The sequence below is a fragment of the Notothenia rossii genome, assembly GCF_949606895.1.
Source record: "Notothenia rossii genome assembly, chromosome: 1".
In the NCBI taxonomy this organism is placed as follows: Eukaryota; Metazoa; Chordata; class Actinopteri; order Perciformes; family Nototheniidae; genus Notothenia; species Notothenia rossii.
The window spans coordinates 19,197,254-19,211,270 of NC_136912.1; the positions used below are offsets into that span (position 1 = coordinate 19,197,254).

Below are 14,017 nucleotides of genomic sequence, written 5' to 3' on the forward strand. Positions count from 1 at the left end.
ATTAAAAATAAGAGAAGTGAGAAAGGGCCACAGACAGGAAACCAAGGAAAGATCTAAACAAGAGAAAACACAACGCAGACAGAAAACAAAAGACAGATCTAGACAAGAAAAAACACAACACAGACAGATCGTGACAGGAAATGTTATGTAAGCATTATAATTCTTAAATGGCCGTAAAGGCAACCGAAGAACAAATATTTGCCAGTGAGGGATATGGTGTGAAGCTTTTCCAGACGCGTGGTGTTGACAGCAAATCAGGTCTTCTCTTTGAGTGCATTTAAGATGTTTATTTGGATTTCAGGATGATGACAGCAAAACAAGAGCCGGGTGTTTAACTGATAACTAAACAACTAACTGTGATAAAGAAATAAACCGAAATTAACTCAAAACAAACAGAAAATAAGCGAAAACACGCACGGTTGAAAAACCGTGTGGCTCCCACTGGTGATTCCCAATCCCTAATGCTGTGCAGCTGTGTCCTCCCCAAATAGTAGGCTGTACCCTGAAATTGGCTGAGTCCCCGCCTATGCCCAGGTCAATTCAGTAGTATCACAGCACCTTCATATACAAATATTAAAATACATCAAATTGGCTGCAAGTAAACCGGTTCCTAATTGCCTCCCCTTGCCTCCATCGTCGTTTGGAGTAGCAGTCATTTTTGTCAAAAAGCCCGGGTGGTAGAGAAGGTTTGCCTTTTAACAAGAGAATGTGATTTGGAGTCAGGGGTTCGAGATCATTTGGATCCTCTGAGGTTTTTGTAATGGGACGGTCATTCAATATGGCTTCCACTTCGCACAGGAGTGTTTGTAGTCCTTCATCATCCAAATGTTGCTGATGAAGAATAGAGTTCAGCACTTTCCTGACCATGCAAATGACTCTTTCCCATACTCCTCCATGATGGGATGCGGCTGGAGTGTTGAAACTCCATTTCACTCCAGAATGAAGCAGTGAGTTTTGAATTTTCTGATGGTTCAAATGAGATAGAGCTTCTCTCAGCTCACGTTCTGCTCCAACAAAGTTGGTTCCGTTGTCTGATTTGATGTGTGATACTTGGCCTCGCCTGGAAATTAATCTGCGTATTGCATTGATGCAAGAACTGGTGTCTAATGAATAGGCCATTTCCAGATGGACTGCCCGACTGGCCATGCAGGTGAAGATAACTCCATAGCGTTTGATGAGGCTGCGGCCTCTCTTCACTTCAAACGGCCCAAAATAGTCAATGCCCACATTTGTGAATGCTGGAAGATCAGATTGCAGTCTTTCTTTTGGCAAATCTGCCATCTTTTGTTCACCCAGCTTTCCCCTATATCGTCTGCAGACAACACGGGAAGAGAGGATCTTTCTAGCAGCAGCATTTGCTCTGGTGATCCAGTATTGTCGACGAAGTCTGGAAAGTAGGTGATTTCTTCCACAGTGTCCTAACTGTTCATGAATGTGGCGTAAGATTAGAGTGGCGATGTGTTGGTCCTTAGCAAGAATGACTGGATGCTTTGTGTCTTCAGGCATTGCTCCTTTGCTAAGCCTACCTCCCACTCTCAAGATTCCTTGTTTCAGCACCGGATCAAGTTTATAAATGTGACTGCTTTTCTTCACTACAGATGTTCCCTTTTTCAAAGCAGTGATTTCATCACTAAACTTGTCCATTTGGCAGTACTGAATGATGACACTTTCTGCCACGTCAATATCTTCAGGAAATAAGACGTGACCACCCATTGTGGCTCTGAATCTTTTCATGTCCTCTTCCTCTTTGTTCTTTTGTTGAGTTGGGTCAAGTCCACTGCTGGACAGAGAAGCTTGTATTTCTTTTCTCTTTTGACTCAACAACTGCAACGTCTTTCTCAGCTGGAGAAACCACGCAACTGAGATCTTAAGCCTTTTCCACGAGGAGAAGTAGGTTATCAGTTGATTTACTGCATTCTGTGGGTCTTCATCAGAGATGTTATCTGTTGCATTTGGTGCATCGTTAATGATGACAGTATTAACTGAACTTCTCCTCTAACCTCTGGGTCATCACTGCTGATGGAAGTTGAATCCAAGATGTTAAGAGGCCATTCCTCTTCACTCTTGGAAAGAAACTCTGGGCCATGGATCCATCTGCTGCAAGTGAGAAGGTGTTCAACTTTCACCCCACGAGAGGCCTCATCAGCTGGGTTCCATTTTGTGTCAACGTCCCTCCATTGTGAGATGTCTGTGGCTAATCTTATAGCAGAGACCCTATTGGCAACAAAGGTGTGAAAGCGCTTTGTTTCGTTCCTGATGTACTTTAACACTGTTGTGCTGTCTGTCCAGAAAATTGAGTTTTCCAGCTCTAGTTGCAACTCTGCTTTCAGGAGTCTGTCAACTCTCGCTGCCAGCACAGCAGCTGTTAGTTCCATCCTTGGGATTGTCACATTCTTTAGAGGAGCAACTCGTGCCTTTCCTAGAACGAAAGTTACATGGATCCTCTCATCATCACTCTGCAGCCTCAAGTATGAAACTGTGCGATAGCCGTTGTCGCTGGCGTCTGAGAAATGATGTAGTTGGGCACTTGTGAGCTGTCCAAATCCTTCGGGTTTAAAACATCTCGGCACACTGAAAGTGCTGAGTCTTCTTAGATCTTCTAGCTACCCCACCCACTACAACTGGTAGTTTTGAGGAATGTGCTCATCCCAACTGTAGCTCATCTTACAGAGGTTTTGCAGCATTATCTTGACAGGTAAGGTGAAGGGTGCTAAAAATCCAATGGGGTCGTAGACCGAGCTCACCACCGACAGGATACCTCTTCTTGTGAATGGTCTGTCTTGGACTGCCATCTTGAACCTAAAGGTGTCAGTTTCTGCGCACCACTGCAGTCCCAGGGTTCTTTCGGCAGGAAGGCTGTCTCTGTCGAAATCCAGTTCTTTCACTTCCTTGGCTCTTTTCTCCACATAAATGGCTTCCAACACTGACCTGCTGTTGCTGATCCATTTCAGCAGTTGGAATCCTCCCAACTGGCATAGAGTGGTCAGGTCTGTAACCAAAGACATGGCTTCTGCCTCTGAAGACAAGGATTTCAAGCAATCGTCCACATAAAAGTTCTGCTTGATGGTGTCTGTTACATGAACTGGGAAGTCTGCTTTGTGGTCTTCAGCCGTTTTTCTAAGTGCAAAACTGGCACAGCTGGGCGATGATATTGCACCAAACAGATGAACAGTCATTCTGTACTCAGTGAGCGGCTGTGTCAGATCACCTCTTGGCCACCATAGGAAGCGAAGAGAGTCTACATCCTGTTTTGCCACTTGGACTTGATGATACATAGCTTTTATGTCAGCCATAACTGCTATAGAGTTTAGGCGAAACCTTGTGAGAACTCCGAGCAAGGAATTTGTCAAGTCAGGTCCCTAGAGTAGTTTAGTGTTGAGTGACACACCTTTGTAGCTTGCCGCACAGTCAAATACCACTCTCAGGGTTTTCTTTTTAGGATGGTACACCCCATGATGCGGGATGTACCACACCTTTCCTTCTTTTCCTTTCACCTGATGCTCTGGCACACTCTCTGCATAGCAGTTGTTTATGACATCACCAAGAAAGTTGGTGTATTCCTCTTTGAATGTTGGATTTCTCTCCAATTTCCTTTTTAGGCAGAGGACCCTTTGCTCAGCAAGATGGCGGTTGTTGGGCATGACAACATTGTCCTCTTCTCTAAAAGGCAACTTCAAGCAGTAATGTCCATTGTTGAGTTCAGCTGAAGTGTTGGCAATTTGCATGAACTTAAGATCTTCTATGGACATTTCTGGCTTGTCTTCTGCTGATTTCAGCTACTCCCACTCTCATTGCCTCCTCTCAATGGTCCATTGACAACCCATCCCAATAGGGTTCTAACAGCGTAAGGTCCTTTACCCCTGCTGTTTATCACTTCCCATGGCTCCATTACTTCTGGAGAGTTAGTTCCAATTAACAAATCCACATCAGCATCGATAGCAGAAATGTCCACATAGTCCAAGTATGGCCAAGCATACAAGTCTTCCTGTTGTGGGATGTTATTACGAGTCACAGGCATCTTGCGTTGGGTGTACACATCAGGCAACTCAATATAGATGTTACCATTGAGTGCAGCTACCTCTAGTCCTGAGATGACGTGACTGTTGACAAAGCTTTCTTTATTCATTGTTTTCATCAGGAATTTAGTGTTCCTTCCTCTCACCTTTAGCTTCCTCATCAGTTGCTCAGAGCAGAAAGTAGATGAGCTGCCGGGATCTAGAAATGCATAGGTCTTTAGAATTGTGCTGCCTTTCTTTGCCTTGATCTTTACAGGCACAATTGACAAGACGCAATCCTGTGCTCCTGCTCCTATATGGCCACATGTCTTGGGAGTAGTGGCTTGACTCATCCATGTTGTTTCTTGCTGTGTGTCCTTTGATTTGATTTCTTTCCATTCCTTTGCATGGATATGGAGAATGCTAGGATGTTTCAGGTTACACAACTTACAAAACAGCCGACTGTGACAATCTTTACTCATGTGTCCAACTGATAGACATCCAAAACAAGCACCTTTCTTTTTTAGGAAATCAATTTTATCCCGATGCTGCTTCTTTTCCATCTTGGGGCACACTTCCAATCTGTGGCCCTCTTCACACAGCAGACAAGGTCCCTTTGTTGACTTATCAGGTAAGTATTTCTCCTTTTGAGTTTCAGAGTTAACAGCTGCCACAGATGTAGCGAAACTGCTTCCTTTCTCCTTTATGCGTCCCTGTGAAACTTTATTTCTAACTTTGAATTTTGAGAATGAGACAACTGTGTCTTGAATGTCTCCATACAGTGGGTCAGATGCAATAGACACTTGTCTCTCAAAAATTGACCAAGTCACTGAAACCTGCTTGACGATGGCGTCTCTCCTGATGTTCAAAAGCAATGTTTCTCCATTTTCCCCTCAGTTTGTATGGTAACTTCATGATTATAGCACGTATGTTTGATGGCATATTCATTTCTGACATGTAGCTTATGTCCTCCATAGCGTTACAGCAGACGTGTAGGAATAATGAAAATGCTTGTAAGGCTTTGATGTCCTCTGACTTCAGTGGTGCCCATCCAAGTGCTTTTTCCATATATGCAGTGGCTATTTTTTGCTCATTTCCAAAGCATTCTTCTAAAAGCATTCTTGCTCTTTGATACCCCCTGTCAGATGGCATGTGTTGACAGCTCTTGACCATCTCTCTAGGTTGCCCTTGAGTGTACTGCTCCAGGTAGTATAAGCAGTCTACACTGCTAGCAGCTTTTCCTTCCACCCCATTTTCAAAAGCTCTGACAAATAAGTTGTACTCAAGAGGGTTTCCATCAAGCACTGGTATGTCCCTTGGGGGTAATGATAATGAAGACTGCTTTTACACTAGTAATGCTGTGATGGTGAAAATATTGCCTTGGTCCGATTCCTCACTGCTTTGGTTTGATTGCTGTGATGGCTGTGCAGTTGGATATGACTGACGAGATCTTTGAGGCATTCTGCCTTGGTCCTCATCGACTTGGATACATTGCTGTTGTGGATATGACTGCAAAGACCTTTGAGGCATGCTTGGGATGTGATTTGAAGCATACGTTTTTGATCTGGTTCCTTGTGAAATTGTTTCTTTGCGCCGTGCCCCTGTTCCACTTGGCATTGTAGCTGCAGTATTGAACTGGTTGTATGGATCCTGTAGCTGCTGAGACTGTAATGGCATTGCAGCTTTAGCAGCTCCTGTTGGTGGATTGTACTGGTTGTATGGATTTTGATGTGATTGAGTGGGTTTTGTAGTTTTACTGCCTCCTGTTGGTGGATGATTGACGGTACAACTTGAAGTTTGTGGAACAAATGGCACAGCAGAGGGTTTGAGAGCAGACTTGTGTTTTGACACATATGAATTTGTTCCATTTGTGACTCCTATGTCAGACCCTCTGTTTCTGAGTACTGTGGCTTTTGCTGTCTGCGCAGCAATCTGAGTTTGCACTTCAAGCAATTCCCTTTTCTTTCATAATTTGAGCCTCTTGAGCTTCCAGCTCATGCTTTTCCTTGAGAGCAGCCTCCAAAGCCAGGAGTGCAGCCCTTTCAGCCTCTGCCTTGATACGTGCAGAGCATGTTGTTGACCTTGAGGACCTTGAATGGCCAGAGCTTCCACCTGACACATTTGTTTTGTCACCAATGTTAGAAATACTGTCATTTGGCCCAATATTATCCAGCTCCTCATTTGCATGTAACACATTATTTTCATTTGAGCCACTGTTATCCACAACCTCATTTGACACATCATCGATTTCGTCATCCACAACCTGTATGCATTTCTCCCTGTTTGCATGGACCCATTTTTCCATTTTGTGTATTATTCCTTTAACATTGTGCATTTGATTTTGAAACCATTCCGTTTGTTTAAACATTTCATCAACAAAGGTTTGAATGACTCATGCAACCTTGTAGTTTCCCCAGACCACAACATTTCATGTTTGATTTGCATGTCTGAAACATTTCCATTTGAAATCATCATTTGTTCCAATTCCTTTGCCATTTTACACAATTGCTTTATCCCAGAATTCCTGTCCTTTTGCATAGATAATATCTTTGCTTCCGCTGCTTTATATGTGAGTTTAGCTGTCCTTTTACAAAGCCCATCCTCCTTTTCAGTTTGATTGACAGCAGCGTTCATTTCTGCGTTAATTTCCTGATTTTCCTCATTACTCATGGCCATTATTTAGCAATCCACGGAGGCTTTGTTTAGAATTACTTTATGGGATTTGCCTGTATCCCGTTGCGTGAAGGCCACTCTCCTCCGCAACCTTTCATTCATTCATAAATACTCCTACCGTGACTTTGATTGGAAAAGTCAATGAATACAGCGCTGTCCTCCTATGTCCATCCGTATTTGGAAGCAAGTTTTTCAACAAATGTAAAGGCAACCGAACAACAAATATTTGCCAGTGAGGGATATGGTGTGAAGCTTTTCCAGACGCGTGTTGTTGACAGCAAATCAGGTCTTCTCTTTGAGTGCATTTAAGATGTTTATTTGGATTGCAGGATGATGACAGCAAAACAAGAGCTGGGTGTTTAACTGATAACTAAACAACTAACTGTGATAAAGAAATAAACCTAAATTAACTCAAAACAAACAGAAAATAAGCGAAAACACGCACGGTTGAAAAACTGTGTGGCTCCCACTGGTGATTCCCAATCCCTAATGCTGTGCAGCTGTGTCCTCCCCAAATAGTAGGCTGTACTCTGAAATTGGCTGAGTCCCCGCCTATGCCCAGATCAAGTCAGTAGTATCACAGCACCTTCATATACAAATATTAAAATACATCAAATTGGCTGCAACATTACCTTTAGCAACAAAAAACAAGCTTTTGAAATATAGTTCAGTCACATGTGTTAGCCTGGCACATGGACATGTTGTTATGGGAACACAAAGTCACATGACCTGGCCCATGACCCACCAGACTGTTCAGTGTGTGTCACTTAGGGACTTCATAAGATAAAATAAAGGCTAAAACTGTATAAGGAACTTTCCAGAACATTTGAAGGTCATGTGACACCTGTGTCATGGAGGGTCATTATGGTTAGCAGTTGTTTAGCCCCTACCTTTTCTTCCATTTACACGCAGGCTAAGGTCATATCACTGTCTAAGGAAATGACTGATATCAAAGGATTTTGTGTCACAGTTGTCGCATCATTACCGATATCACACAGTAAAGGAAGTCTGTTGGCCTTGCTGTCAATGTCTGTGGCTTTATGTGAGAGACAAAGACAGGATGCAGTCAGTGCTGCGCGATGAGGATCCTCAGTTGTTTCACACTGTTGCTCTTTCTTTCTGCCAATGCAGGTATGATGATTTACTTTTCAAAACACTTTTGAAAAACATGTTGTTGTTATTAAAGTCTGTGTGCAACATCGTTCACTAGACCAGCTGGTTGTAAGACTTTTATGCAGCAATAGTTTTACATTCTGCTTTCAGATCTAGATTGTTTTTGGGACATTTCTTCTTCTTTTCGACAGACAACAACGCAGTGTGGCGAGCGTCTGGCGAGAATGTCACCTTGAGGTGTTCCGTTGCAGGGTGTCCCAAAAGTAAAAGCAATGACCAGTATGATGGGATGTATCTGTATCTGTATCAATATCATGAGGAGCAGAAAGAGGTGCAATACTATCACTCAGGAACACCTGACAACATCGCCCCGAGAGAGAGATACAAGGACAGGATTCAGACAAATGGATCTCTGAAGGACCACACCATCACCATCAGCCGGCTGACCGTGCACGACTCTGGCTTCTACCGATGTGTTTTCATACAATTTCCTCATGTAAAAGTCACATGCAGTGAACATACACTTTTTATAAAAGGTGGGCTTTTATTTTATTTTTTACATCAAATTTAAATTCAGTTTTTATTGTATCTTGTTCTTTCAAACCTCTATATAGTTATATCATTTCTGTGTTTAGTAGATCACTTGCAACATTGTCCTGCAGTATTTTATTTCTATATGTGTTGTTTTTGCTATATTTTATTGTTTTATATCTTATGTATAATTATGTTGCATTGTTGGAGGAGTTTAGGTCTTAAGGTTTTCATAGCCCAAACTACTAAAAGGTATAGTGAGTTCAAAAAATATAAAATGTATAAAGATTATCAACAGTATATAAAATAGGTTAACATTTCTTGTGTCCCCACTGCTGAAAGAATTGTATTTGTAAATTCAATATTCAATATTCTTATATTAATATTCATTTGAACTTTTCTTCCGAGTTTATAAAAATGTAATCCGTAGAAAAGTATTGAAGAGGTAACCCTTCTCTTTGAAACAAACTTGGCTTATTTAATGAGGGGTGGGGGTAAAATACAAAATCACCAAGACAAAGAAATTGAACATATCCTAAATGACAATACTCATGTTTGGCGTAAGAGTAGATGCAAACGGATGGCACAAGAACATTTGTAACATTCATCTAACTATATTTACCTGATAACACTCATAGTATAAAGTATACTTTTACTTCCCTAAAATATTTAATTGCAGTGGTTTAAGGGCTATTTAGTATTTGTACAGGGCTACATACATAACATACCAAATCACCAAATCGGCTAATTATGATTTAAAGTTGTGCTGAATATGCTATCACAAGATGTTATGCCAAAGGAACATTTGCATGAAGACATTTTATTTGGTGTAACCCAGCTTGCTGTCATCCTTTAATCCAGGAGTGGCTCCATGTCCCCCAGCAGAAGTTCCTCCTGCCCTTACCTGCGAGAATCATCTTCCTCTGGTGTTAATCATTGGCGCAGCCTGCACCGTCTGCACAATCGCCACCATAATCTTCATCCTGCTGATCGTCCCCAGGGTGAGTTCAGATATCTCTTCCCATCGCTATGGGCATGGACTAAAATCCTCGAAATGCTCTGCCATCTTCAGCCGTGGTTACTGTACCTCCTGTGTGTTGAGACATTATTCACTCTACATCAGGGGTGTCAAGCTCAATTTCCTTGCGGGCCACATTAGCATTATGGTTGCACTCAAAGGGCCAGTTGTAATTTTAGGACTATATAAATATAGATATATAAATAAATGATATATATTAAATAATGTATTATATTATATGATTGGCTCTGCATTGGATTATTATCAGTTCTGGTAATAACTTCATAAATAACTACGACTGAAAGCAGAAGTCTAGGGCAAATAATTGAAAGCAAATATTCAACAATTACACCAATTGTATTGTATATAATATTCTTTGCAATTTCTTGAGGGCCACATAAAATGAGGTCGCAGGCCAGATTTGGCTTTGAGTTTGACACCCCTGCTCCATATGATTGCTTGACTGATTTCTTTATTTCCATTACATGGACACAAAATGCCCGGACCTTATAATTTTACAAGTCACCAAAAATAAAATGTCAATGTTCATATGTTTATTGACATTTGACCTAATCACAAGCTTTTCGATGCTTGGTCTTCAAACATGTATTCTGCCTTCTCTCCCAAGCTTTGTAGACATATTCCTTTACAGAAAATATACTCTAAAGCAAACCCACATTTTTTCATAGTAATTTAGCCAAGAGATATCAACATTAATGGAGGACATTACTTAAGGTACATAGACACAAAAGTAAAATAGAAAGTGAATCTTATTCTCAATTTCTCCTAACTCCCACAACATTCACAGGGTTATTAGTCATGTCTGAGTGCAACTATCTGCATAGAGATGTTTGTCTTTTACTTTAAATTATACTCGACTTAAAGTTCTGAAATGTAGCTTGTATTTTTTATTCATACCATATATCGTCCCACCATTTTTCTATATGCATAAAAAAAACGTTGCTCTTAATCTCTTCAACATAACAGCGTACTGAGTACTGGAAAGTGAATAACAAATCATCAAACAGCCAAAACCACCTGCTGTAAACAAGATGTTGCTCTGTGATATGCAGCTCATGTGCCGATTACAAAGATAACCACTCTTTCACAGGAAGTGGGGACAGCTTCTTTAAACGTACTGTTTGTGTTTTATTCTGTTCAGATTTCTTCACATGCTGTCTAAAGATAAATATTACACTTTTTGTTAGAGTAGTTTCCTTACAAAAAAAACACCTTACTGACTTTTAATTTGGTAATACTTGAAACCCTCAACCATAGGGGAAACAATTACTGTAAGTGCACTGAGGTGAAAAAGCACATAAAACATAATACAAGATGTTCACATGTCAGTAAACTCTTAAGATACTTACAGTTCATTCTTAAAATAACTTAATTTCAATCAAACTAATGTCATGTTATAAAATCACAAATGTAAAAATGAAGGAGTCCTTGGTTAATTTGTCCTATGTTTATACTGACTAGACACTGCTCTGCCTGTCTGCTTTACTTGCCTGCAGAGAGAATTCATACTGAATGTGTGAAGAACTCTTGTTTACATTACATTTAATTGCTTTGCCATTACAAAATAAAATAAAGAATAAAAACTGTGATAAGCTGGCTCCTCCAAGTCCCAAGATTGTGAACATTTGTGCATTTAATTAGTCTTAAATTTGTCTAAATTTGGTACCTAAAAAGTTCTGTAATGTAATGTCTATAGATTTTTCTGACACACCATCATAGTATCAGGCGATCAGTGATAGTGATATTTCCCTACCAACAGGTCAGAAGATGGGTGTGCAGCAGAAGAAGAGCAAGAAGGGTCGCGCAGGTCCCGAATAATGAATACGTGTATGAAGTGATGACAGCCAGTGTCCTCCACCCTGCACTTGAGCAGTCCTCTTCGAGCACGTATACAGGAATACGCTTAGCCTAGCTTTCATCAACTATTGTTGCATTGGTGGCCAACTTCCACTTAGCATTGGTTTACCTTCATGACTACCGTTAAAATTATTAAACAAAATGTAAAGAAATTGTAAAAACTGGATTATAAAATCTCTAAATGAATTGCTGTGAAAGTATTACTAAAAGCATTCTTAATTAGTATTGCTTAGTATACTTTTTAAACTTTAAAATCTGTTTGTAGGGGCATTTTTTGACAACACTTGAATACATTAACACAAGTTATATAACAAATAATATTTGAATGGCCTTCATTCAACTAATGTGTCATTATTTAAATTAACCTACGTTAACATTGATTAAATATACAGTAGAATACACACTGTCTTACTGGAATTGCTTTGCCTGGCCTTTCAAGAGTTTTGCTCTAAACTCTAAATCTAAATAATTAAGAATACATGTAGACAACAAACAAAACCGAGCGCGGAAACTATATGAAGATAACAGGGGATAGACGCAGAGGAAGTTTGATTAAGACAAGGAGGCAAGACCCGTGTTTGGTTTCATTTCTGTGGCTACCCAGCAAGGCTGCTTACGGAAAAGAAAAATATCTGGGCCAGAGATTTTTGTGTGATAAAGGTTGCAAAAATACATGTAGGCACAAACGACCTACTTAACAAGCGGGGGGGGGGGGGGGGGGGATATATGTGGGTTATAGAGTTCTCACTTACTGATAAAAACCCTTCTATATTTTTTTTCAGCGTACCATACCGTATATGCGCTGGTTATGATGACTGAAATCATTTTCTTCTACAAATCATCCGTACACCAAATGTAAATTACTTCATAATTCAACATTTGTGCTTTAGAATAAAACGTCACACTGATTTTTGTAAAGATGTTTATAAACAATGTGAGTTGATTTGCTTTGACAACAAGTTGTATCTGCTCCTGTGGATTTGAAAACAAATGTAAAATATTCAATAAAAGCAACACAAAATAACTGACATTCAACGTGTGTTCCTCCTGTTGTTAAAAGTTATGTGGCCGTATGTTTACTCTTGAGTAATTTCATAGAATACATTGTTGATCCTTTTAGTATTGAAATGGTGAGAACATGATGTAGTTCACGTGAACTTTAGACCTATCCTGTGGCAGGGTGGGCTCTAGAACAAATCGAATGGGGGGGAAATCCTTTACCAAGGGGGGGCACATACTGCACACACTACACCAACTTCCATTTAGAAAAACATGCTGTAAAGCCTATTGTCTTTCACACACATTGCAGGGGTGTAGTGCTATTTTATAGCGCACCTATGACTTGTGCATACATGCACGGTTGTGGCACGATCTAACAAAACAAAGGTCGGGGGTCATTGGTCAAGCAACACACCAATCAGAGAGCAGCAGTGAGCACATCTCAGGCTGTGTTTTATATTTGTATTCTTTATTTCTGATGTATTTCACACAAAAAATCTTTAGTGGAAACTTTTTACTTATATGATTAAAAAAACTAAACGGCAAAGTGGCAAGTCTTGCCCACCCTGCGTTGGGGGTCACAGTGACTCATTTGGGGGGGCATGGCCCGCGAATGATGCCGACCCTGTCCTGTGGTATTCACACATTTAACCACTTCCCCTAGAATGAGAGGTGTGAGTGTTTAGAGGTATAACTCAAATGTGCTTGCTATTGAAAAGTGTTCTATTTTCTTGGTATCTATACTGTAACAACACCCACACCACAATAACACCAGATGAACTCAAACTGATAAGCCCTTTTAATAATGAAAAACAGGCTACATCTTTTTATGGACACTGTTGTTTTCTTATAGATAATACTGTACATAACACATAATTGCTAAAAATGTGTGAAAATACTTTTATACACTGGCAAGCTTTGAATAGCTTTATATAGGCCCTCATAATATCACTGATCTTTTGTTCAAAATAGCTTTATATGTAAGCCATCTTAATATCACTGATCTTTTGTCCGAAAAGCAAACTGTCCTGAAATGGTCAAGTGCAACATGTGAACACAGATAGAGATGTTTTGCCTTTTGTAACTTGAATAGCTGAGTCCTTATTAAGTGGCAGCAATAGTCAATCAGAGTGGCCAACTTTTTATATTTTTGCAAAGGTTGTGCAGGGATATAAAGAGTTTAGTTATCTGTAATTCATTGCTAAAAAGGTTATTCTTTGGTTCTCTTAGAAATAACTTTAAAAATATGTCCTCAGTGTATTGATGCTGTGTGATTGAGGTCAATGCTCTTTTACCACAACTTGTTTGATCAAGTACAGATTGTTTAATCTAAATCCTTTACTGAGTGTGCCTTTGAGCCCTAGACTCTAGGGTATCTTGTGAATTTACTCCAGGAGTAACTATAAAGTCTGATTTAAGACTTGATTATATTTATCATCATTAATCAGAATCTGTAGTAAGTAACTAAAGGTAGCGTATTAAATAAATGTAGGGGAGTAGGCTACAATTACACAATTTACCTCTGAATTGTAGTGGGGTAAGTACTAAGTAACATACCATTTACATACTCAACTAAAGCACAAGTAGGCTATTTCTAAATCACAAGTACAGTATTTGAGTATACAAGTTAGCCTATTTCCCACCTCTGGTCAACAATGTTAGATCTTTATGTCAACTTACTAATAATATATCTTTAGTATTATCATAAAAATAGCACGTTTATTTATTTTTAAAAAACCACGTTCTCCAAATAAAATCTATAGAACATATCATGTTTAATCTTTTTGAAAAATAGAGATCGGACCATCAG

At 39.9% G+C, this 14,017-nt stretch overlaps 1 protein-coding gene across 1 annotated transcript; it reads left to right on the forward strand.

The window, feature by feature from the left end:
* The first annotated feature begins 7,647 nt into the window (after positions 1–7,647).
* LOC307030784 (uncharacterized protein) lies at positions 7,648–11,913 on the forward strand. The gene is made up of 4 exons (XM_079667433.1): positions 7,648–7,799; positions 7,973–8,317; positions 9,174–9,313; positions 11,111–11,913. Exons 1-4 carry the CDS (start codon positions 7,748–7,750, stop codon positions 11,261–11,263), a joined length of 690 nt encoding a protein of 229 aa, XP_079523559.1. The 5' UTR covers positions 7,648–7,747; the 3' UTR covers positions 11,264–11,913.
* The last annotated feature ends 2,104 nt before the right edge of the window (positions 11,914–14,017 follow it).